At 43.0% G+C, this 24776-nt stretch overlaps 1 protein-coding gene across 1 annotated transcript in view; it reads right to left on the minus strand.

The window, feature by feature from the left end:
- The window catches only part of LOC128703829 (uncharacterized), an 85659-nt gene extending 74094 nt beyond the window's left edge, over window positions 1-11565 (minus strand). Inside the window, exon 1 of the mRNA XM_070103777.1 lies at window positions 11363-11565. Within this exon, the coding sequence (XP_069959878.1) occupies window positions 11363-11384 (22 nt within the window). The 5' untranslated portion in view covers window positions 11385-11565. The remainder of the gene's footprint in view (window positions 1-11362) is intronic.
- Window positions 11566-24776: the final 13211 nt, after the last annotated feature.

Genomic DNA, 24776 nt, shown 5'->3' on the forward strand with positions numbered 1-24776 from the left:
CTCCACACCCCCATGGTTGCAGAATGCACTGTCCCATAACTGCGAAAAAACTCCTGTAGGCCATAAGCCGTAGCCTCGAAGGGTACATTCCGTACCTTCACCCATGTGAAGTACTTAGAGACGTCATGTAACAGAACATCCATTGCTGAATTCACTCGTGCGTTGTTCCTGGTAATGCTCTACAATTCTTGTGTAGAAGCCGGCTCGTAGAAATTTCACAAAGATTCTTGTTAAACCATTAAGAGCGACGCCATACAATTCCTCGTTGGGAATACCATATGTATCCCTGATGATGTTAGGGAGAAGGACGTTCATCGTATCTCCACTCAACGTACCACGAACCAGCTCTATGCAGATAGTATTTACTCTCCGTACTGCATGTTCCGCCATTTTGATATCCCAAAATGAGCAGCGCACGTCCTCACTACTCAATGGTTGTTGATGAACTGAGGTAGCTCGCCTGAAAACAGCAGAGGGGTGCAGAGCACAACCGCACTCCACCGTGGTCAGGCAGCGAATCTATCAATATTAGGTTTCGGGTTAAGTGAGATTCTTGTGCAGTAAGCTTTTCTCGTGTATCTTTTTAATATTTCTGCTATTTGTATCTCACTGTTTTAAATAAAATAAAAAAAAAACTTTAGAGATTTTATTCCAAAGATGACTAGTCTGGAAAATGTTTATACACCATGACACCAATGAAATAAATGCAGTTTGACCAAATGAAATCGCTAGCCCACAGTTGGCTCTAACTTTATAGCGTTTCACATTTGTAAGTCTCATAATGAAGAGCTTTCAAATGAGCTTATGTAGGTAACAGCTCTTCGCTTGTAAATAAGATTAGGAACCCTTATCCTAATCTTTTAATACCCTTCGTGTGAAAACATTGGGGGTGGAGAATGGAGTGTCGTTGTCCAGCTGTCTTTTCATCAGGTTTATGTAGACTTGCCGATTATGATATGCAATCAATACTTTACGACCATTTACAACTATTTAAGCCGATTTACTTATTACGTACGGTAAGAAAGCCCTTGGTATTGGATGTTAGTTTATAACGAATGTCTGCTGCTTGCTAGCAGTTTCCAAGCAGTTGTAACGTATAGCAAATAACTTCTAAAGTGTAACCCAATACCTACCTTTGACCCTGACCATACAAGGCTCAGGGTGATTTTTCCATGACTTGGAAAAACGCACGTTTTATGCCGGAAAATACCGTACTTAAATATATTTAATGTGTAGGCGTATAGTGCAGGTCAAACTACATTGAATGCAGACTGACCAAACTAACAGTCCCTAAACAAGCTAACTTTCAGCTGACAGAGGTAACAAGCACAGCTTTCCTGAATAGTGACGAGTTCGCCAAACAGCAGTATGCACAAAGCAGCTGTGATCGGTACAGCATCAGCAAGAAAGGAAACTTGCTAACTGGGGACAATCGGCACATCCTTAAACTGATTCCTGAATCACAACTCGGCATCTTTCTAACACCAACTACAAAAGTGCGTAGATGGCAGCTAGACCAAGGCAGAGTTAACACAGGACGTGAAACTGTCTCGCATCGTCTCAAACAATCATGTTATGAACAGACTGAACAGTGCCACAGGTTACACTACCACCAAACAGTCTACATCACGAGAACAGTTCTCAGGTCCTTCCACAGCAATAGCTGTGATGCAGTCACTGCAAGCTCGAGGTGACTTAACTCGCAGTTTACCACATGTACCAGAGCGCGAACTAGCGAACAATGTATATCAACGTAGAACAGCCAGAACTCTGGAATCTGCCAACACAAACGATAGCGTAAACCTGCAAGTGTAGCTAAATTTGCATTATAAATTTTGTTTTCGTTGTAACTAATAAAAACATTTAAAATGTAAAAAAGTATGTAAAGCTGCAGTTTATAGAATGTAAAGGGTGGTTTACCTGGAGAGTCCCGGGGGTCAACGCCCCCGCGGCCCGGTCTGTGACCAGGCCTCCTGGTGGATCAGAGCCTGATCAACCAGGCTGTTACTGCTAGCTGCACGCAAACCAACATACGAGCCACAGCCCGGCTGGTCAGGAACGACTTTAGGTGCTTGTCCAGTGCCAGCTTGAAGACTGCCAGGGGTCTCTTGGTAATCCCCCTTATGTATGCTGGGAGGCAGTTGAACAGTCTCGGGCCCCTGACACTTATTGTATGGTCTCTTAACGTGCTAGTGACACCCCTGCTTTTCATTGGGAGGATGTTGCATCGTCTGCAAAGTCTTTTGCTTTCGTAGTGAGTGATTTTCGTGTGCAAGTTCGGTACTAGTGCCTCTAGGATTTTCCAGGTGTATATAATCATGCATCTCTCCCGCCTGCGTTCCAGGGAATACAGGTTCAGGAACCTCAAGCGCTCCCAGTAATTGAGGCGTTTTATCTCCGTTATGCGTGCCGTGAAGGTTCTCTGTACATTTTCTAGATCAGCAATTTCACCTGCCTTGAAAGGTGCTGTTAGTGTGCAGCAATATTTCAGCCTAGATAGAACAAGTGACCTGAAGAGTGTCATCATGGGCTTAGCATCCCTAGTTTTGAAGGTTCATTCTCCATCCTGTCATTTTTCTAGCAGATGCGATTGATACAATGTTATGGTCCTTGAAGGCGAGATCCTCAGACATTATCACTCCCAGGTCTTTGACGTTGGTGTTTCGCTCTATTTTGTGGCCAGAATTTGTTTTGTACTCTGAAGATTTAATTTCTTCATGTTTACCATATCTGAGTAATTGAAATTTCTCATCGTTGAAATTCATATTGTTTTCTGCAGCCCACTGAAAGATTTGGTTGATGTCCGCCTGGAGCCTTGCAGTGTCTGCAAAGGAAGACACGGTGCTGTGGCTGACATCCTTGTCTCAGATATGAGGATGAGGAACAAGATGGGAGAGAGTCCTGTGCCTTGTGGAACAGAGCTTTTCACCGTAGCTGCTTCGGACTTTACTCTGTTGTTGACTACTCCTCTGTGTTCTGTTTGAGGAAATTATAGATCTATCGACCAACTTTTCCTGTTATTCCTTTAGCACGCATTTTGTGCGCTATTACACCATGGTCACACTTGTCGACGGCTTTTGCAGTGTGTATAAATTACATCTGCATTCTTTTTGTCTTCTAGTGCATCTAGGACCTTGTAGTGATCCAATAGTTGAGACAGGAGCGACCTGTTCTAAACCCATGTTGCCCTGGGTTGTGTAATTGATGGGTTTCTAGATGGGTGGTGATCTTGCTTCTTAGGACCCTTTCAAAGATTTTTATGATATGGGATGTTAGTGCTATCGGTCTGTAGTTCTTTGCTATTGCTTTACTGCCCCCTTTGTGGAGTGGGGCTATGTTTGTTGTTTTTAGTAACTGTGGGACGACCCCCATGCCCATGCTCCCTCTCCATAGGATGGTAAAAGCTCGTGATAGGGGCTTCTTGCAGTTCTTGATGAACACCGAGTTCCACGAGTCTGGCCCTGGGGCAGAGTGCATGGGCATGTCATTTATCGCCTGTTCGAAGTCATTTGGCGTCAGGATAACATCAGATAGGCTTGTGTTAACCAAATTCTGTGGCTCTCATAAATTCATTTTGATCTTCGACTCTCAGTCTGGTTAGCGGCTTGTTAAAAACTGAGTCATATTGGGACTTTAGTAGCTCACTCATTTCCTTGCTGTCATCTGTGTAGGACCCATCTTGTTTAAGTAGGGGCCCAATACTGGACGTTGGTAGGGAAAGAAAAATACTGGACAGCTCCGGGGAGAATCCAGAGTTTTCACTGAAGTTTATATAAATGGTATAAATATTTTCTGAAGATAGTTTTTTAACGTTTGAGAGGAAGCAGTTGTTTTTAAGTTAAAAGTTCATTCCAGGAAGCCTGGGATGGGCCACTTTGATCGAAGGACTGCTAATAACTGAATTGTTCCCACTGTACAGTAAACCAACATTGGAAATCTGAAGCCGATCAGGTAAGACATTCTCAAGTTATAAACAAAAGCCTTAAAAAAAATTAGGCACACCTAAATATCTTAAAATTAAAACAAAACTGGGAAGCTACTTAATATGCAATTACAAAATTAAACTGAAAATTTAACGAAATGTTTAATATTTCCTATACGGCTGAAGAGCATTTCATGAAAACCATGAAAGAACGTAATGAATTAGAACCTCAAGAAATTAACGAAGTCAGGTCTATCTATAACTTTTATGCCAGAGCACACCTGTTAACCTGTGTTAGACATTTCCATTTATCACACCTGTCTTTTCACGGTTCACCCCGCCTGTCATGTAGGGAGGGGGGTAATGGAATGAATAGGATGTAAGTGGGTAATATGGGAGTAAGGGGAGGGAGTCAATAAATAGGGGACAGGCAAGGCAGTAGGAGGGATGAGTGCGGAGGTTGGTAGGTAATGTGAGGTCACTGGTGACTACAACTTCACCTCTCATTACTCTACCCACCACTCCACACTACTCACCCTCTCACTCCTTTAACTGAAAAACTAATGAATAAATAACGGACAGTGAATATTACTATTCTACTCAAACAGTTTATTATTAAGTCCTTGTACAATAGTATATTTGGGAACAGAACATTGTGGATTAGATAAATGGGGTTTTATACATAAGCAGTGAGACTGGGAATACAATCAACTTTACCAAAATGAATATAACTTACAATATAGTTCAGAGGACAGTTTGCCACAGAAACTAAGACCTAAATAGCACGAGTACTGTGCCAAGCCAGTACTCTGCCCAATGCCTCCAACAGTCCCTCCAGAGACTTCAGCAGCCTTCTCCCGAGCTCTGCACCCAGGCCAGAGCTCCGCACAAATCTCCCGATCATGCTCTTACTTGGGCTTATATGATAGTCCAAGCACACCCCACAACCACGTGTACGACCTGACTCCTAGGTCTGACGCCGTCAAGAACAAAAGACCTTAGACGTGGGCGTGGCTACCCGACATTTGCCAAGGCAGGTGTGACCATATAATTGGTTAAACTAGGTCTCCCCCAGAGACCTCAAGCCCAGCTGAACTACATCACACGCCCTCCTCTACCTTCATTAAATTCCAAATGTAAAAAAGAATAATTATATACATTAAAGTGTATACGAGTAAATACGAGCTAGAGCTGCGAGTTTTCCTGTAAGATTTTTTTTCGGATTTTTAACCCTGGAGGGTTAGCCACCCAGCATAACCCAAGAAAGTCAGTGCGTCATCGAGGACTAACTTATTTCCATTAAAGTACTCAATCTTGTTCCCCAGGATGCGACCCAGTCAACTAACACCCAGGTACCCATTTGCTGCTAGGTGAACAGAACAGGTGTAAGGAAACTCGTCGAAATGTTTCCACCCGCCGGGAATCTAACCCGGGCCCTACGTGTGTGAAGCGGGAGCTTTAGCCACCAGGCCACCGGCCGTGGATGGGGGAAGACTTGTCTACCCCCCCCCCCCCCGGTTAAAAGCAACTGCTCTTAGGAGATCCAGAATAGAATAACTGGTCTATAAACAATTTATTGGCTTCAGTTATATAGCAGTGAGAGACTCCCAACATATATCCTTCTCCCTCTATTCCACTATTAGCGTTATGAGAGATAAGAAAAAAAAATATCCAGAGTGAGTAAAATTTATACATATATTTAAGACTGGGTTGAGCTTCAGCTGCTGCACCTACACATGCTAGGCTCCTCGGGTACTGTTGCTAGGCCCCCTCGGGTACTGTAATAAACCTGGTGACTATCAGGGACCCAAGCGTGGCTGTGTACCTTGCCGAGATAATGCTCCTGGGCCTCCCACAACTGAGTCAACTCTCAAGTGCTGCAACTCAAACCATAAATATTGGTTTGTCCTACGATCTTGGGACATGTAGGCGAGAATTTAACTTAAATTTAGATAATTTAAATGGTTTTCATGCAGTAATTTGTTTTAGTGTGACATTTACAGAGCACTGACCATTTAGGTCAACCCTAGAAGAATAAAAAAAAAAACTCAATCTCACATTACAGTCTCCAGGCTGTCTGTATTGTATTATCCCAGCGCCCCGGTCCTTAAGGCACATGATAGAAATAGTACAGATAATATCACATTTTGAAAGCTATTAAATACGAATATTGAAAAATGGAAAATCAGACGAGGCGTTCATTAATTAAATTCACTAATTTTTTTTTAATGGTAAAATTAGGAAGTTAATAGTTAGTATCCAATTCAAACTTTCCATTAAGAAAAACATCAGCTTAGAATAAAACCACTCCGAAAAGGCATCCTTTACGCATCTTACAGAAATTAATACCCAAACGAATACAAGCGTTATAAGCTTAAAAGTTATTTGCATAGACGTTTTGAAGCTAATAGAAAGTCATTCACAAATTAACATTTTACCGATTCCTTGGAAAATTCTAAATTCGCATCTACACAAGCCAAAAACAACCCTAACTTTTTTTTTTTAAGATTCACCAGAGCAGGTTTTAAAGTATCAGAAATGTAATATTGAGCAGAGAGCAACATGTTGCTCCACGAACCTTTAGTTATAGTTCACCAGGTTGAAAAATCTGAAGCCTCTGGAATAAGGAGTTTAAAAATTTTGAAGTTTTGTAGAAACTTTGTAATGTGTCAGCTTTTGTATAATTCTGAAAATTTAGTAGTGTTCATTAAACTAATAACATTGAAAGTTTTAAATTTTAGTTTTTATTTACAAATCTCTACAATTCTGCAAGAAAACCGACTCGTACACTGCCCAAATTTAATACAAAAGCAAATCAAAATTAGATAACATGCGTTTCGGGTTTGAAACCGATCAGGAGGTATTAAGTTATTAAATGGAAACTTTAATGAAATTAAAAAAAATATATATTAACAGTAAACTCGGAGCTTAATTTTAATAGGTTATCCAGCACAATTTGAAACTATCAGACGGGTGAACCCCGCAGTATTTCTAAATTCAACGATACCAAGGGGATTACAAAATCTTTATGGAACCTCAATTTTATCAAATTCGCAAACAAAAAATATCAACTTGGCACCCACAACTCGGGGGGGGTGGGGGGACTTCGTAAGATGCGCCAACACTTGGGATTTGAAGATGATCATAAGAGGTAGCGACTAATTACATGGGAAACCAATTTGCTTAAAATAGAAAAAAATATTTACACTTCTCAAAGTGATAAGCTGTTTTAATAACCACCACCAATGGTAAAAGTTGGAAGCCGATCAGAAAAGGCATTCTTAAGCAATTTATAAGATTCGAAGTATTTTAAAACACTTCTGTAAAATTTACGATTTTTACCTACTGGAACCGAATGGTTACCTTTATTTTAAAGTGAATTTAGTATTATTTTGAAGCCAACCAGAAGAGATCTTTAGTTATCCAAGAAAAATGAACATCACTTTATTCAATAAAACTGGCAAAATGAGACTTGTCACCCAAGGGCAGCACGAACTTTGTACTTGAGAAGCAACACTGGTGGTGAAAAATGAAGTCGGAGGCACGAAAACAACTTTGTAGACATTATCCTGGCTCAAGACGACTCAAATTAAATACTGAAGCAATTCAAAGGAGGTAAAAGGACATTTATTTAATGCAGTTTAACAAGATTTCAAATTCCTGACTGTTTTACACAAAATAGCAAAACCTACACCTACACAATCATTCTCCGCCCTGGTCGTATTTGTTTCAGTATCTTGTGGAAAAACTCAGTCACAGTGTAATGGAAGTTACCCAAGCCATTCCATTAGACATCCCTTTAACGTCACCCATTTGAGGATACTTAACGGTGCTAGATACCGAGGCTATGCTGAATACTGGTAGAGAAATGGTAGTGCCGTCACGATGGACAGGCATAATTAGTATTCTCATTCGGCACGGGTTTGAGGAGGAAACAAAGGTGGGTGGATACGTTGTATCGTGGTGGCTAAGTCTAGGTTAATTGTTAATCAGGGGAGCTGATCCATGTGCAGAGGTTTACGGGAGGGTTGTCAGTTGTGTCTGATGCTCTTCGCTTGTGTGCAGGACCCGGTCTACAGGTTCACGAGTGTCTGGTGGAGGGATTAGTAGGGATTTTTTTTAAGCTGTTTTCGGGTATGTACAGTGTTACGTTATCAGTGAATGATAACTGTGGATTAGTATTCATGATTGGAGCATAAGAATTATGCAGGTGGAGGAGTCTAAGATTTGTGGGATTATTTACGCAAGAGGGATATGTCAAGGGAAGTAAATTCCAAGCGTGTGCAGTATAGAATATAACCGCTTACAATCCTACCTTATCACTTCACTGTCTTAAAATGCACAGTTCTGGCCCTTTGTATGTTGCTAATGTTTACTTTAGTGTCGCGATTCGTAGGATCCAAGGTAGACTTTACAGGTTGTGTGAACGGCTGAGAAGGGAAGAGGTGATATTGCTGGTGAGAAAGAAAAGAATGGGTCAGAATTACGCAAGCATGTGTTTATGCGAAGAGTCGTGTTGCATGCAAGTGTCTTCATAAGTAGGTGCCTGGATCTAGTGTATGGCGTATTTAATAAAACAAAGGAAATAGATCGAAAGGACAGTTTGCGGTGGGGATAAACAAAAGGCGATATTAGTAAAGTACCGAGGATATCAAGTAAGAACCAGAACTGATTTAAGCCAGGCATTTAGATTTAGAAAGGACGTAGGCAAGTACTAGTTTTAAATTTTTATTATAATAAAGAAGCGCTAAACCTACAAAGGTCAAACAGCACTGGTTTTCAAACAGTTGCCGATGCGTGGAACAATTTGCCACGTAGGAAAATAGAAGCTAAAACCTTGGGTAGTATTTAAGATAAGAGTGATTAGTACCCAAGGTACTGAAGCAAATTCTTTGGTAGCCCTGGGAAAATGTTAGATGTCGGTAGGTGGAAATGGTTTTGAGAGACTGCCTTGTATGGGCTAATAGGTCTGCTGTAGTGTTCCTCCACTATGTTCTTGAGGGTGATGATGGCAGTGCCGGACAGGATATAGACAAGGGTTTTGTATGATTTGTCAGGGAGTATTTATACGTTTTGGGCTTTTTTTGGGGGGGGGGGAGAAGGTCCTTCCGAAGGAAGAAATCTTCTATAAAACTTTTCATGGACAGGCTTTTGCTAATGGGTGTTGTGTGGAAGCTGATTATTTATTAAAGATTAGCCGGTACTCTCCCGGCCCGGGCCTTTTCCAAGTGGTGGCCCGGCCTTGGCTCCCTCTTTAGGGAGTGTCTGAGACCGAAGTCTCCCATGGGAGGAGGCACAAGTACCTCCTCATCTTTGGGACCAACTGTCCCCAGGCCTAGCCACAAGCTAGGCCTCTCTGGTCTGCCATCCCCGCCCCAAGGGAGCAAATGGGAATGACAGTCTTATGAGCTACAGGCTCGGGCTCAGGCACCTACCCTACCCTAGAAGGGCTGGGCATGGTGTCGATCGTGGAAGCTGACACTACATTCAATAGTTATACATCTGAGTAAAATGAAGAGTTGAGAACAAGACAAGAATGTAAACACATCTTTTGCAGTCATCGGAAGAAACTTTGAAGTAAACTGCGCACATATAAGAATCTTTTAATATTAAACTTAAAGCGTGTCACTTGTATAAGAAACTATCACGTGGGTGTCCCGCTTCTCCCAGGATTAACCCGGTCCTTATTGTGCAAGCTAAGCGCTGATACTAAATCATTTGCTAATATAATCTTGGTTACCTCGCTACTACTTCCTATCTGAAAGTTAGCAAGATTTACGGTTACAAGTCACCTTCATGCCGACAGTTTTCTTGAATTTGTAGAATACAATACAATAACATTCCCCTCAGTGTTCCAGCACATCCTCGCACCTACAGTGTTAAATAGCCCAATTTGAACGTTAGATATTTTTTCTCAGTCGCCTCGTTACTAGACGTATCGTGGCTGCATTTGTAAGTATCTAAAAGTATTTATTGGCTCGTGTAACCTAAACAATTCAACCTCCGCTAAATTAAAAAATCAAAACTCTGGGGAAAAAACTCCAGAAATTTGCGTACAGCAAAAAACGGGAAAAATTCTGACATTAAGAGCGAATAGTTGTGCTCGCGCGCCAGCCACCCCAGTTCACAGGTGGGGGAGGGGGGGAAGGGTCACATGCACCCCCCAAACACAAACACCCCCCCTACTTTTAAGTGCACCCCTTCGCACACTGACACCTCCAATGTACACCTGCGCGTTTATGCACTGGACATTTAGATTTACAAGTAAATGTATATATTATACAGTAACATACTTGCAGGTCAAAATACAACAAACTGGCAGAACTTCAGACACGAGCAACATTATCATATAAACCAACTTAACTTTTGTAAGTTTCTTATAATTTCTCATCCCATCACACATTGGATTACTCCTTCATGATAAAGTTGATATGTTAGCCAAGAAGAGTATCGAGAAGGAGAATGTAGAATATAACTTTGGTATAACTGTGTCTAGCATTAGGAATAATATTAGGAGAGAAGTAAATAATGAAAGTGATTGTTATAGGAATGCAGTTAGAAGCCTGAGTAGATCTATAACCTACTATGATAACATGAACGTAGATAAGTATGTTTATGGAGCAACTTGCAATGTGAACAGACTGACTGATGTTGTAGTGGCCAGGCTTAGGCTTGGTTACAAGTACTTCTGGCAGTTTGGGAGACACAGATGATGATCAAACTAAATGTAAATTAAGTGATCAGGCATATGGTCACTCTTGAACACTATGTGCTTAATTGTCCACTTATTGAGGAATACAGAGACAGACAGTATAATAACCTATGTGACATGTCAAGATATCTTATTAATGAAAATAAAATACCAGATATACTAAGCAAATTTCCTAAATTTGCTTGTAACAGATAAGTGAACTATAGATATATAGATATAAATCCATATGTATTCCTGTTAACCCTTTGGGGCCTAGTTCCTAGGCCTTTTGTGTATCCATATGCTCTCGCGCTACCGTCCACAGGATGGATATGGGGTGCACAATAAACTAGCCACTTCGGTGGCAAAATCTAAAAATCTAATCTCAAGAGACTATTTGACAGATTGCGTTATTGGTCAAGTGATTTTCTTAAGTGTTTTGGGGAATAAATAATTACAGTATGACACAAATTTTTAATTAAGAATTAGGGGTTTCCTTTCTTATGATCGTCACTCTGGAAGTGATAAAAACAGGACAGGCTATACAGAGCCTATATAATATTCTCTTTTCAAGACACCCAAACTTGCGGAAATACTCTCTGGGAATAACTAATCCTGCGCGAGTTATACGCACTTAGAGGAATGGAGGTAATCAGATTTGCATCTAGCGATAGAATCGCTCATTGCCTTGCATTAAGACAGTCCCACCCACCTAACACTGTTATGTGGTAGATTATTTAATAACTCACCTGGAATTTCCTGTCCTGACATTTATAAAGTCACCTGAAATATTTCAGGGAGGTCTTCGAATGAAAGTCAAGAGGTAGTAGCACTTCTGGCCAGACTCGTCACACAACTATGTCACTGTGTCACCCCCACCAGCAACAAACACTGTATCACACAGCACTGTCTCACACCAGAGCAAAAACCGTTATGCACTCATCACCAGCTCTGACTCGCACCAAGGCCGAAACAAATGAGAATTGGCAGTCAGGTGCTTAACTGGGGTTAAAACCTGTTGCCTACACAAGGGTCATTAAGGCTGCATATCATCAGTTCACTACCAATCAAAAATACTTCAATCCCAAAAACAGGGATAAACAGTAAACTCATTGTGTACATGAACTGAAAGACTTACACATCTCTAAGGGAATATACACTGACACATGATATAACCCGTAGTATTATAAACCTTCGTAATTTTTTTTTATATTTTATTTAAAAACAATACAGTTTAACATAAAATATAAAATAAGGAAACAGTATGTATCTCAATCAAATTAACTGACACAAAAGGATTTTTTTTTATATATTTTATTTAAAAACACAGGATACAGTAGACATGTATATCACACAACTGAAATGTTCACAAAACATGAAACATTTACAAAGAAAACAAAAAATTGATTGTCCTCATCGCTATTGTGCCGTGTGGACAAGCTGCGCAGTGGCTCCTGATTCAACTGGTTTACTGCGCAGTTTTCCTGTTTTGTGCATACAACATGGCGGATCGCATTGGACGCTGGGTGAGCACTGTTTGTGTGGATTTTTTTTTTTTTTATATTTTATTTAAAACTGTATTACAAGATTCATTATAAAGATACCATGAAATGGTACATGTTATGACAGAACATTCAACACTAGTACTACAACGGTCCACTGAGTGAACATACATACAATGTTACCCTAAGATAGCCTAACACAACCTACAATCTACCTAGAAACACCGTGTTACATAATCACGAGATCTTCATAAAACACTGCTGCTTACAGCGACTTCCAACATTCCCACAACCCCCACCCGCCCCTCTACAAGTTGAAAACCTAGCCACTCTCACGTGGTGAAACACATTATCAATGATAAACATGAAACAAGTTAACATCATAGCCACTCTCATGTGGTTAAACACATTATCAATATTAAAAGTTAAACAAGTTAACATCACAACCACTCATGTGGTTAAACACAATAACAATATTAATAATTAAACAAGTTAACCTCATAGCCACTCACATGTGGTTAAACATATTATCAATATTAATTTTTTTTATAGCAATGAAATGTACCTGGGATAAATGCAGCTCAAACTGTAGTTGACACTGAATTTCTGGTGTTAACCAATTACCAACTTTTATACCCACTAAGCACTAATTTACTACCACGAAACAACTGTGCATTGTCACAGCACCTCACAAACAAAAGTTGTACAACGATCAAGTTAACTTAGGTGCAATTAAAACCATACTGCGCTAAACCCGAGATCCCAAGATTTAGTTATCATGGTTTAAAGATTATCCTGTACTCAGGGAACATAACCATAGGTTGTCTAGTTTATCATGCATCTCGTTCCCCCTCACCTGGGTAGCCACAGCCACTCAAGAGGGAGAGGTTTTTTAGTGCCAGGAAGGAGAAAAAACTGGCAGGAAATGGCAGAAATCGTACACCAAATCCAGTCATTCCTGGAGTGGAACCACAGTCGATGGCCTCCACTCCAAACCAACAGATACAGATACTAATGCCGGAAAAAAAATCCCCCCCCAGTACCAACAATACCACCAGTCCGATAACATTCTTCTTTGCAAATATACAGGGTCAAAAGCCAGCAACAAACAACAAAATACCTTTCATCCGTGGACTGCTTGCAGAGGCAAAGGCAATGTTGGCGGCTTTCACTGAGACCCACATAAAGGATCACTTGGACAACGAAATATGGATCCCAGGTTACAACCTATACAGATGTGACAGAGTGAACAGGCAAAAGGGGGGGGGGTTGGCCTGTACATTGCAGAGTCACTTGTTTGCACAGAACTGCTAAATGCCTCAAATGATGTAGTGGAAGTTTTAGCAGTAAAGGTCGAGAACCAAAACCTAGTCATTGTGGTAGTCTACAAGCCTCCGGATGCAACATCCCAGCAATTCCAGGAACAGCTGTTAAAAATTGACCACTGTCTGGAAAATCTTCCAGCTCCTGCACCCAACATCTTGCTCCTAGGGGATTTCAACCTAAGGCACCTAAAATGGAGGAATATAGCAAATAATATTGTTGCAGTAATAACACCAGGAGGCAGCTCTGATGAAAACTCACACTCACACGAGCTTTTAAATCTCTGCACAAAATTCAATTTAAACCAGCAAATAATAGAGCCTACTAGACTGGAGAATACACTAGACCTCATCTTCACTAACAATGATGATCTGATAAGAAATGTCACCATATCAAAAACAATATACTCAGATCACAACATAATTGAGGTTCAGACATGTATGCGTGGAGCCCCAGACCTACATAATGAGACTAGTCACGAGGGAGCAGTCACCAAATTCAACTTCAATAACAAAAACATAAAGTGGGACCAAGTAAACCAAGTCCTAACCGATATAAGCTGGGAAGATATACTAAGCAACACAGACCCAAACTTATGCCTAGAACAGATTAACTCGGTGGCACTCGATGTATGCACAAGGCTTATTCCTCTAAGAAAAAGGAGGAGTAGATGTAAAATAGAAAGAGACAGGCGCTCCCTTTACAGGCGACGGAAAAGAATAACAGAGCGGCTAAAAGAGGTCAATATATCTGAAATGCGTAGGGAGACACTGGTCAGAGAAATAACAAGCATCGAACTCAAGCTAAAGGAATCTTATAGGAGTCAGGAATCGCGGGAAGAACTAAAAGCCATAAATGAAATCGAAAGAAACCCAAAGTATTTCTTCTCCTATGCCAAATCAAAGCCGAGAACAACATCCAGTATTGGGCCCCTACTTAAACAAGATGGGTCCTACACAGATGACAGCAAGGAAATGAGTGAGCTACTCAAGTCCCAATATGACTCAGTTTTTAGCAAACCGCTAACCAGACTGAGAGTCGAAGATCAAAACGAATTTTTTATGAGAGAGCCACAAAATTTGGTTAACACAAGCCTATCCGATGTTATCCTGACGCCAAATGACTTCGAACAGGCGATAAATGACATGCCCATGCACTCTGCCCCAGGGCCAGACTCGTGGAACTCCGTGTTCATCAAGAACTGCAATAAGCCCCTATCACGAGCCTTTTCCATCCTATGGAGAGGGAGCATGGACACGGGGGTCGTCCCACAGTTACTAAAAACAACAGACATAGCCCCACTCCACAAAGGGGGCAGTAAAGCAACAGCAAAGAACTACAGACCGATAGCACTAACATCCCATATCATAAAAATCTTTGAAAGGGTCCTAAGAAGCAAGATCACCACCCATCTAGAAACCCATCAGTTACACAACCCAGGGCAACATGGGTTTAGAACAGGTCGCTCCTGTCTGTCTCAACTATTGGATCACTACGACAAGGTCCTAAATGCACTAGAAGATAAAAAGAATGCAGATGTAATATATATAGACTTTGCAAAAGCCTTCGACAAGTGTGACCATGGCGTAATAGCGCACAAAATGCGTGCTAAAGGGATAACAGGAAAAGTCGGTCGATGGATCTATAATTTCCTCACTAACAGAACACAGAGAGTAGTCGTCAACAGAGTAAAGTCCGAGGCAGCTACTGTGAAAAGCTCTGTTCCACAAGGCACAGTACTCGCTCCCATCTTGTTCCTCATCCTCATATCCGACATAGACAAGGATGTCAGCCACAGCACCGTGTCTTCCTTTGCAGATAACACCCGAATCTGCATGACAGTGTCTTCCATTGCGGACACTGCAAGGCTCCAGGCGGACATCAACCGAATCTTTCAGTGGGCTGCAGAAAACAATATGAAGTTCAACGATGAGAAATTTCAATTACTCAGATATGGTAAACACGAGGATATTAAATCTTCATCTGAGTACAAAACAAATTCTGGCCACAAAATAGAGCGAAACACCAACGTCAAAGACCTGGGAGTGATCATGGCGGAGGATCTCACCTTCAAGGACCATAACATTGTATCAATCGCATCTGCTAGAAAAATGACAGGATGGATAATGAGAACCATCAAAACTAGGGAGGCCAAGCCCATGATGACACTCTTCAGGTCACTTGTTCTATCTAGGCTGGAATATTGCTGCACACTAACAGCACCTTTCAAGGCAGGTGAAATTGCTGACCTAGAAAATGTACAGAGAACCTTCATGGCGCACATAACGGAGATGAAACACCTCAATTACTGGGAGTGCTTGAGGTTCCTGAACCTGTATTCCCTGGAACGTAGGCGGGAGAGATACATGATTATATACACCTGGAAAATCCTAGAGGGACTAGTACCGAACTTGCACACGAAAATCACTCACTACGAAAGCAAAAGACTTGGCAGACGATGCAACATCCCCCCAATGAAAAGCAGGGGTGTCACTAGCACGTTAAGAGACCATACAATAAGTGTCAGGGGCCCGAGACTGTTCAACTGCCTCCCAGCACACATAAGGGGGATTACCAACAGACCCCTGGCAGTCTTCAAGCTGGCACTGGACAAGCACCTAAAGTCGGTTCCTGATCAGCCGGGCTGTGGCTCGTACATTGGTTTGCGTGCAGCCAGCAGCAACAGCCTGGTTGATCAGGCTCTGATCCACCAGGAGGCCTGGTCACAGACCGGGCCGCGGGGGCGTTGACCCCCGGAACTCTCTCCAGGTAAACTCCAGGTCACCATTCATAGCCCTCCCACCATTCACACAACAAAGCAGCCTAAACCGACATATCATTCGCCGCTTGACCTGAGCAGAGTGCGGACGTGTGACTACTGCCCTCTGCTGGCCATTGGAGGAGACTTATATTTTCACAACATGGCGCAGTCTGTGAGAAGGCGTATGCACACGGTGTGCATTGAATTGTTGTGTGGTGCGATAACGCCTCAGTCTGCACAAGTGCTTTTACCGCAAATTATCCGTGACACCTATGGTGTTGCGGATCAAGAACTGTATGGTGTGGCACTAAATGGTGCCTTTCGTATTTTCGTCAAGCTGAGATCAGCTGGAGTGTATGAACGGCTGGTTGACAAGTACCAGGACAGGAGCATGGATGTTAATTCAGCGATACGTGTTCGACTAATCGACGTGTTTGAGCATTACACATGGGTGAAAGTCCGAAATGTGCCATTTGAGGCGGACGAGACTGATCTGCGGTATGTATTTGAACAATATGGACCTGTACACCTGGCTATGGCTGGTAAATGGACGGATGGGGCGTATGCCGGCTTGCCAGATGGTACGTTCACGATCAAGATGGCGTTGAGGCATGCCATCCCGTCTTACGTCATACTGGACGCATTTAGGACGCAGGTAATGGTGTACTTCGCTGGGCAGCAGAAGACGTGTAGGTTATGTGGTGCATATGACCATATGGCGGCCCAGTGTGGGAGATGGCAGCGGAGAAAGGACCTAGGTAGTGAGATGGTGAAAGAGCCAGAACCAGAGGTGGGTCATGCTGATGAGTCACCTGTACATAGGAGTGGCACTTCCTGGAGTGAGGAAGTGGAGCGTGAGCTGCCACTGGTGGGTACCAGCCCATCACTGTCACAGTTAGTGGGAAGTGAGGCATCTGCCTTGGAGAACGGGAAGACTGTGCAGATTGGTGACGTGCGGGTAGAGGGAGGCCTACTGGTGAACGTGCAGGAAAAATCCTTTGAGAAGCAGGTTTCTGAGGATAACTTGAGTATGGTGAGGAGTACTGTTCAGATTGAAGATGAGCAACTTGGAAGATTGGCGAACATGGCAGATGACTCGCCAGGAGTGGTGGAAGTGATTGAGGTGAACGCTGAGATTCACAGGGAGGCATCCAGTGAGTTAGAAATGGATGCAGAGTGTGTCAACCGTAAGAGGGCGGCGACATATTCCGACTCGGATGATGTTTTGACCCCGGCACAGAGACCGGGGAAAAAGCCGTGGGTTGATGTGGTGCGTGGGAGCACTAAAGGTACGCCTGGTCCGGTGTTGGATCAGGGGAAGCCACCAGTGGGCAGTGGAGAGAAAAGTGGACGAAGCAGACACACTGAAAGCGTGTCAGTGAAAGGTGAAAAGGGGCAGAGGGTGAAATCACATAAGTAGGTTTCCGGTGCATGACAGTGAATATTAATGGATTGTGTGCGAGTGAGAAGCGTCTGTGGGTAAAGGGATTTTTAAGACGTTATGCTATAGACGTTGTTTTCGTGCAGGAACATAATTTCAAGCTGGGAAAGGAATTGGAGGTGGATGGGTACAGAGTGTTTGTGATGTATTCGGAGCGAATGAAGGGAGGGGTGGGAATCCTGATCCGAGAGACGAGCCCGTTTGTTGTTCTTAGGAGTGAAGGGGGGGGGGGTCGTGTGTTAAGAATAGATGGGTGGTGGAGAGGTGAGCGGATGGCAGTCGTTAGTGTGTATGTGCCGGCTGAGAATGATGTAAGGGTAAAGAATGAATTTGTGAATAACGTATTGGTATATTATTTGCGGTCATTACCGTCAGTGACAATAGTTGGTGGCGACTGGAACTGTGTGGTGCGCAGGAAGGATGAGGAACCGAGAGGGGCAGGGTGTTTTTTGGCAGGTTTAGGGGATCTATTGAGAGGTGTGGGATTGAGGGATATAGTTGATGGAGGGGATTGCGAGATAGAGCACACATTTCATAGAAAGGGATATGCTGCACGATTAGATAGGTTGTATGTGACAAGGGGAGGGAGGGTGACGCGGGTGCAGACGGTGAATGTCGTTTATTCAGATCATAGGGCGGTTTATGCTGATTTAAATTGGGATGGTTTGCCTAAGAGATATTTGGGGTACTGGAAGCTGAATGTACGACTACTGGGTGAGGAGGTGGAGGGAGGGGATTTTGAAAGTTTGTGGGAGGACTTATGGGGTGGGGGTAAGAGTGCAAGCGATTTATTGGGGTGGTGGGATGGGGTTGCGAAGACGAGGATCAGGCAATATTATGTGCGAAGGGAAAAGAATGAGGCATGGATGACATATGGGCTTCAACAGTATTTAGAGGGGCGGTTGCAGGGTTGTTATCAGAGGGGTGCTGTGACAGGTGTGTATCCAATGGAGGAAATTGAAGCATTAAAGTGGCAGATAAGAGATATGCACAATGAGAGATTTGATGAGGCGAGGGTGCAAGGTGGGTTAGAGGAGGCGATTTGGGGTGACAGGCCGTCAGCCTGTGTTACGGGGTCAGCGGAGATGCAGGTTGGCGATGGAAATTGATAAGCTGGTAGTACACAAGAACTTAGGTTGGTATACGAAGGGTCAGGAGTTGCGAACTACTGAGGGTATGAGTGGTTTTATGGATAGTTGGTTTGAAAAATATTTGCGGAGTGTAGGAGTGAACGGTGAGGATTTAGAGAGATTGGGAGAGAATGTATCTTGTGTGCTGAGTGGAAGTGATCGTATGGCATTGGGAGGGGATATTGAAGAGGGGGAGGTATGGAGAGCTTTGGAGAATATGGCGAGAGGTAAAGCACCAGGTATAGATGGGTTACCTTGTGAATTCTATGTGAAGCATTGGAGTGTGTTGAAGGATTTTTTAGTGAACCTGATGAATGTGATGAAAAGTGAGGGGAGGATGGGTGAGTTGCAGCGTACTGCAGTAGTAGTATTGATTCCAAAAGGGGAAGGCCCTACTAAAGTGCAGAACTACAGGGCGTTGTCGTTGTTATGTGCTGATTATAAGATATTTGCAAAAATCTTGGTGAAACAGGCTGAAGTGCGTGATAGATAGAGTTGTTGCGAGAGGTCAGTATGGGGTGCCTGGAAGGACGATGTATGAGGGACATGGAATAATAAAAGATTTTGTGGAAAGTATGGAGGGGGAGAATAAAAGGGGGGGAGGTGTCTTAGCATTGGATTGGCAGGCTGCGTATGATTGCATAGAACGAAAGGCACTGTGGAATATCTTACAGAGGCAGGGTTTTGGGGAAGAGATGATACGTTGGATTGAGACTTTGTATAATAGGGTGGGTGTACGTGTGCAGGTGAATGGGCAGTGGGGCGATGTTTAGGGGTGGTACGTGGTGTGGAGAATGGTGGGATGGGAATAATAGGGTATGTGGATGATACAACAATTCTAATGAGCAGGGAGGAAAGTTTACATGAGGTGGAGGATGTAATTGGTGGTTTTGAAGGTGTTACAGGTTTAAAAGTGAATGTGGAGAAATCGAAATTATTGGTCTTAGGGAATTGGGTAGGGAGGGCGCGATGGGAAACAGCTGTGCGTTGGTGTGTGGTGGATAGACTAAAGGTGTGTGGGATAATTTATATGGGGAATGCCGGGGAGGCACGGATGCTTAATTCTGGGAGGGCAGTGGATAGGTTGGTGGGTAGGTTAAATGTTTTGAGACCCTTGCATTTGACGATACATCAACGTGTAATAGTGGTAAATGTGATGTTATATAGTATGGTCTGGCATGTGGCAGCAGTATATCCGTTGGCAGGACCGGACATAACTAGAGTGCTAAGAAAGGTTTTTCGATATATATGGGGTTCTGGGTGTGATTGGTTGGGTAGAAGTGTTGTTATGCTACCGGTCGACAAAGGTGGATTGGGTTTAATAGATATAAGATTAAGGGTTAATATTTGAAGAGGGGGTTTCTCCGAGTGGAAGGTCGTGTGGGGAAGGGTGTGCAAGCATTATATGAGGAGGCACGAAGGTGGTGGGTAGGATCAGAGATGAGAGAGTGTGAGGATGTGCTGCGAGCTTTATTGTATGTTAGAGATCCGTCTAGGATACGGGTAGGTGTTCTGGAGCGTGCTGTAGGGGTGAGGGTGATTGCAAATGTTGAGGGCATATACCCAATGTATGCATGGGGAGACATTTGGGTAAGGTTGCGGTTGGTGCGCATCAGACCAATAGTGAGAGAGGTAATGTTTCGTTTCCTTCATGGAATATTGCCGTCTGGTGTGGTGCTTCGGGAGAGAGGGTTGATGGTGGAGGACGTATGTAGGGCGTGTGGGGATAGGGAGTCAGCTTTTCATGTAGTATATTTTTGTAAAAATTTGGCGTGTATACGGGAGTGGATGGGTGGGATTTTGAGGAGGGTGGGTGGGGGAGGGATATCGGTATTAAGGGCATTGAGTTTAGATGTGGGAGGTGTGGAAGAGTCTGTGCAGCGTGCTTTGGTGTACATCATAACTGATTTTGTTTTCGAATCATGGGCCATGAGGGGTAATGGGGATTGGATGGTGCGAAAGAAGGTATTGGCTGCAACAATGTACAAAACACTTAGTCGTAATAGGGGGATATATGGAAGTAGATGGGAAAGGGCTTTTCCTGAAGGATATCGAAGTATGAATGTCAGAGGTTTGTTGGCGGAGTGAGGGGAAAAAAAAAAAAAAAAAAAAAAAAAAAAAAAAAAAAGGAGGGGGGGGATGTGTTTGGATTTTCAGGGGTTGCACCGGGCTCGTCTCAGAATTTGGGAATGTATGAGGAGTTCCATGATATGGTGTGAAATGGCAGCGAAGTTGTGGAGTGTGTTTTAAGTAAGTTTGTGGTGGTTCGCAAGGGAAAAGTTGTTAAGATTTTTATGGACATGGAAATGAGCAATATTTGTGTGCATGTGAAAAGTATACGGTCATACTCAGAATGGTATACTGATGTATGTTATGGATAAGTTAAATTTGGGATATGTTGTAATGTATTATCAGGACTGGTGGTTGTATTAAAGCACAGGACATGAGGGCGTGATAAATATGTCTGTGTACCAAATGTACTGCTCATAATGAGATAATGTAATGTGTGTGATTTTTATCATACATCAAGTGTATATAGCAGTATGTAAGAGAGAATTTCATGTACTCAGTATGGGTTGTATATTAGTATTCGGTGAAGTTCAATGAATATTATTGACGAGTGATGGGTATATAAGGACGTGTTGATGTACAATGTGTTAAGTAGGGTTAGGATGGTGAGGCAAGAAATGCTGCGGTCTGTAGAATAAGAATATAGTCTCGTTTAAGTTAATGTTTAATAGTAATGACTATGTATATTTCATTATATGGTAGAAGAAGTTTGTTACTCAAAACTGGAAATTATATTTGAAAAATATTACTAAATATACGTGACTGTGTAAGTTCGCTTGTGGGATGAATGTAGTGTATGGAAGTGAGGTGGGACGAATGTAGTGTATGGAAGTGAGGTGGGACGAATCATTTGTTATATTGTACTGTGTTTAGTTTTTATGTGGTGAGGTGTGGAGATTGTTATTTTCTAACCTTTATTTGTTTCGTAATTATTGATGTGTTACGTATTATGTATTTGATATGAAGTTTAATATACAACAATAGTAAGTGTGTAAAGAATTTTTGGATAATTGAGAATGTCTTCGTACATACAGTTTTATGTAAAATGTCAATACCTGTGACATTCTTTGGGTTATATTGCATATTGTGTTTATGGCTGCAATTTTGGATGTAATAAACCCACCTGTATATGAAGCTGTGGGCTGTCTTTAGTTTAGTTCTTATGTATAAGTTTAGTGCTACGGTAGGGAATGTGGAGTTTTCTTTTGTTATATATAATGGATACGTTTCATTGCTCACATTGTCTACATGTATAACTATGTATTGCGTTTTTCAATAAAATATAAAAAAAACAGACATACCCTCATACATCTCCCGGTAGTTGACCAACCCTTTGCCCGCCCCCTGGGTTCACGAGAAGGAGGCCACCCACAGTGAGATTCCGGTAACCCTCCGAGAAGCTAATTACCCACCGCCCCCCATAGACTTGCTTATTCCTACACATCCTTCTATAAAACCTCGCTGTTAACGCTTTTATTCTCAACCCTCCCCGAACCTTCCTCATCCCCCAAGATACATGTAAATAATCCGTCATGACATACATTAAAGCCCTACCTACATCACCTGACACCCCAGTTACATCCAACAATAAAGCCCTCAGGAAAGGCCATTTCCCCCCCCCCCTAAAAGACTGATAATGCGCACCATCCATAATCTCACCCCCTCCAAAGAAGGACAAAAAAAAAAAAACAGCATGAAAAGCTGTTTCGGTGTCCCCACAGTGCAAGCATGAGGCCTCTCTTACAAGACCCATTTTACATAACGTATCCTTAGAGGCCAAAATTCCCATTAGAAAATAATATACTAACTCCCGTACCCCCGCCGGTATTCTAAGCAAGCCAAACTCCCTCCAAATGCTCTTCCAGTCATATGTCGGATATACAGCAAGCCCCTGTAAGACACCCTTACGAACCACAGCACCCACCATCCTTTGGATCTTTAATTTGGACACCTGTCTTACATTCAATAAAACCCTCAACATGTCTTCACAATACCTCAAATCCCTTCCACACCACCATCTTCGTGCATCCTCCATGACCCTACCCACCCTGACTCCCCGGTCCCCCCCCCCAGTTCGAATATACCTTTGTTTAATATACAAAGCCATTACTCTATGACTCAATGCCATCAAGCCAAGACCCCCACGTCTCACATCCATCATGACCACATCCTTGCACAACCATGCCCTCCCAAACCCCCACACATACCTTAGAACCCTCCTCTGGATTTCTGCAATATCCTGTACTCTTAAAGGGAACACCCCCGCCACCCCCCACACCTTGTTGACCACCAAAACTCTCTGTTGTAATGTTACGTCCCTAGCCCTTAAGCCTCCAAGCCTACCCAAAACCTTGCCTGTGACTAATTCCGAATTTATCTTCCTACATTCTTGCACCTCTGCCATGTACCATACTCCACAAACCCTAATTCTGTCCACTACTGACCATCCCAACCCCTCCCCCAAGCTCCCACCAATCCAATCCCCCACCTCCAATAGTCTCGACTTCATTAAATTAACTCTCATACCCGTAGCATCCCCAAATATCTGAATGACTCGACCAACCTTCCTTAGATCTTCCTCATGCATTACAAGAACTGTAGTATCATCCACGTACCCAACAATACCCCCCTCCCCCCATCGTCCCCTGTCCATTCATCACCTCATCCACTAGCCTATAAAACGGATTCTGCACGCAGGCAAATAATAACTAAGAGAGCGGACAACCCTGCCTCAAACCTCTCTCCATCAGTACCAGGTCCCCCAACTTACCATTAACCTGTACCCGAACAACCGCTCCCTCATACAAGGTTTGCACCCATCTCACCACCCTCCCCCCCATACCCAACTTCTCCAAACAAACTCTTAAGAAATCCCTGTTCATGCAATCATATGCATTAGCCCAATCTAAACCGAGTATTCCCCCTCCGGTACAGCTCTCAATAAATTCCCTTATGTGACTATGCCCATCCCTCATACTTCTTCCCGGGATGCCATACTGGCCCCCATGTATCACTGATCCCAGAACCTTCCTCAGTCTATTGCCCAGAATTTTAGCATAAATTTTATAATCGGCGCACATCAAGGATATCGCTCTATAATCACTCAGTACTTTCCCTTCCTTCTTTTTCGGCACTAACACAACGATCCCGGTTTTCTGTGTTTTCCCCATCCTCCCACTGCTCCACATATAATTCAAGACTTCCACTAAACCATGCCTAATACACTCCCAATAAACTCTATAAAAATCATTCGGTATTCCATCTATGCCCGGCGTCTTACCCTGACTCATCCCGTAAACCGCCTCCTCCACCTCCTCCTCACTAATACTACCCTCCAGCATTTCCTGTTCCTGTTGTCCTAATACAATATTACTCTGCATATCCCCAAATACCTCCTCACTGGCATCTCCTCTGTTCCTCCTCCATTTCTCCCTAAACCAATAATCTGCATAAACACTAATGCTGTCCGTATCGGAAAGGCCTTGACCTTCCACATAATCTCCCCCCCCCCCCCGCAGCGACCACTAGATGCGCTATGGTAATCACCATTTGCCTTTCCCTAAATTTTTGCAGAACGTAACCTGATGGTTGATCACCCTTTATCACCTCCTCTAACCCCGCTCTAACTCTAATTGCGTTAAACCGGTCGTTATGTAACTCTGCAATCCTACACCTTAAACCATCCACATCCCTTCTCATACCTTCCCTACCCCTCCCCCGTCGTAAAACGCATTCAGTTGTCCCTCCAGGTAGTTTTGCAAACCATACCGCCACCGTGCCTGTTCCCTACCATGTGCCCTGAAAAACTCCGCAATTCCTATCTTAGCCCGCATCTCCCACCAGTCAAGCAAATCCATCTCGCCATCCCTGCCATCCCAGAAATGTCTCCACCATTCCTCAAAGGAAGAGCCAACATACCCCTCCTGCAGTAGCCTC

This window comes from Cherax quadricarinatus, chromosome 87 (assembly GCF_038502225.1).
Source record: "Cherax quadricarinatus isolate ZL_2023a chromosome 87, ASM3850222v1, whole genome shotgun sequence".
NCBI classification, from domain to species: domain Eukaryota; kingdom Metazoa; phylum Arthropoda; class Malacostraca; order Decapoda; family Parastacidae; genus Cherax; species Cherax quadricarinatus.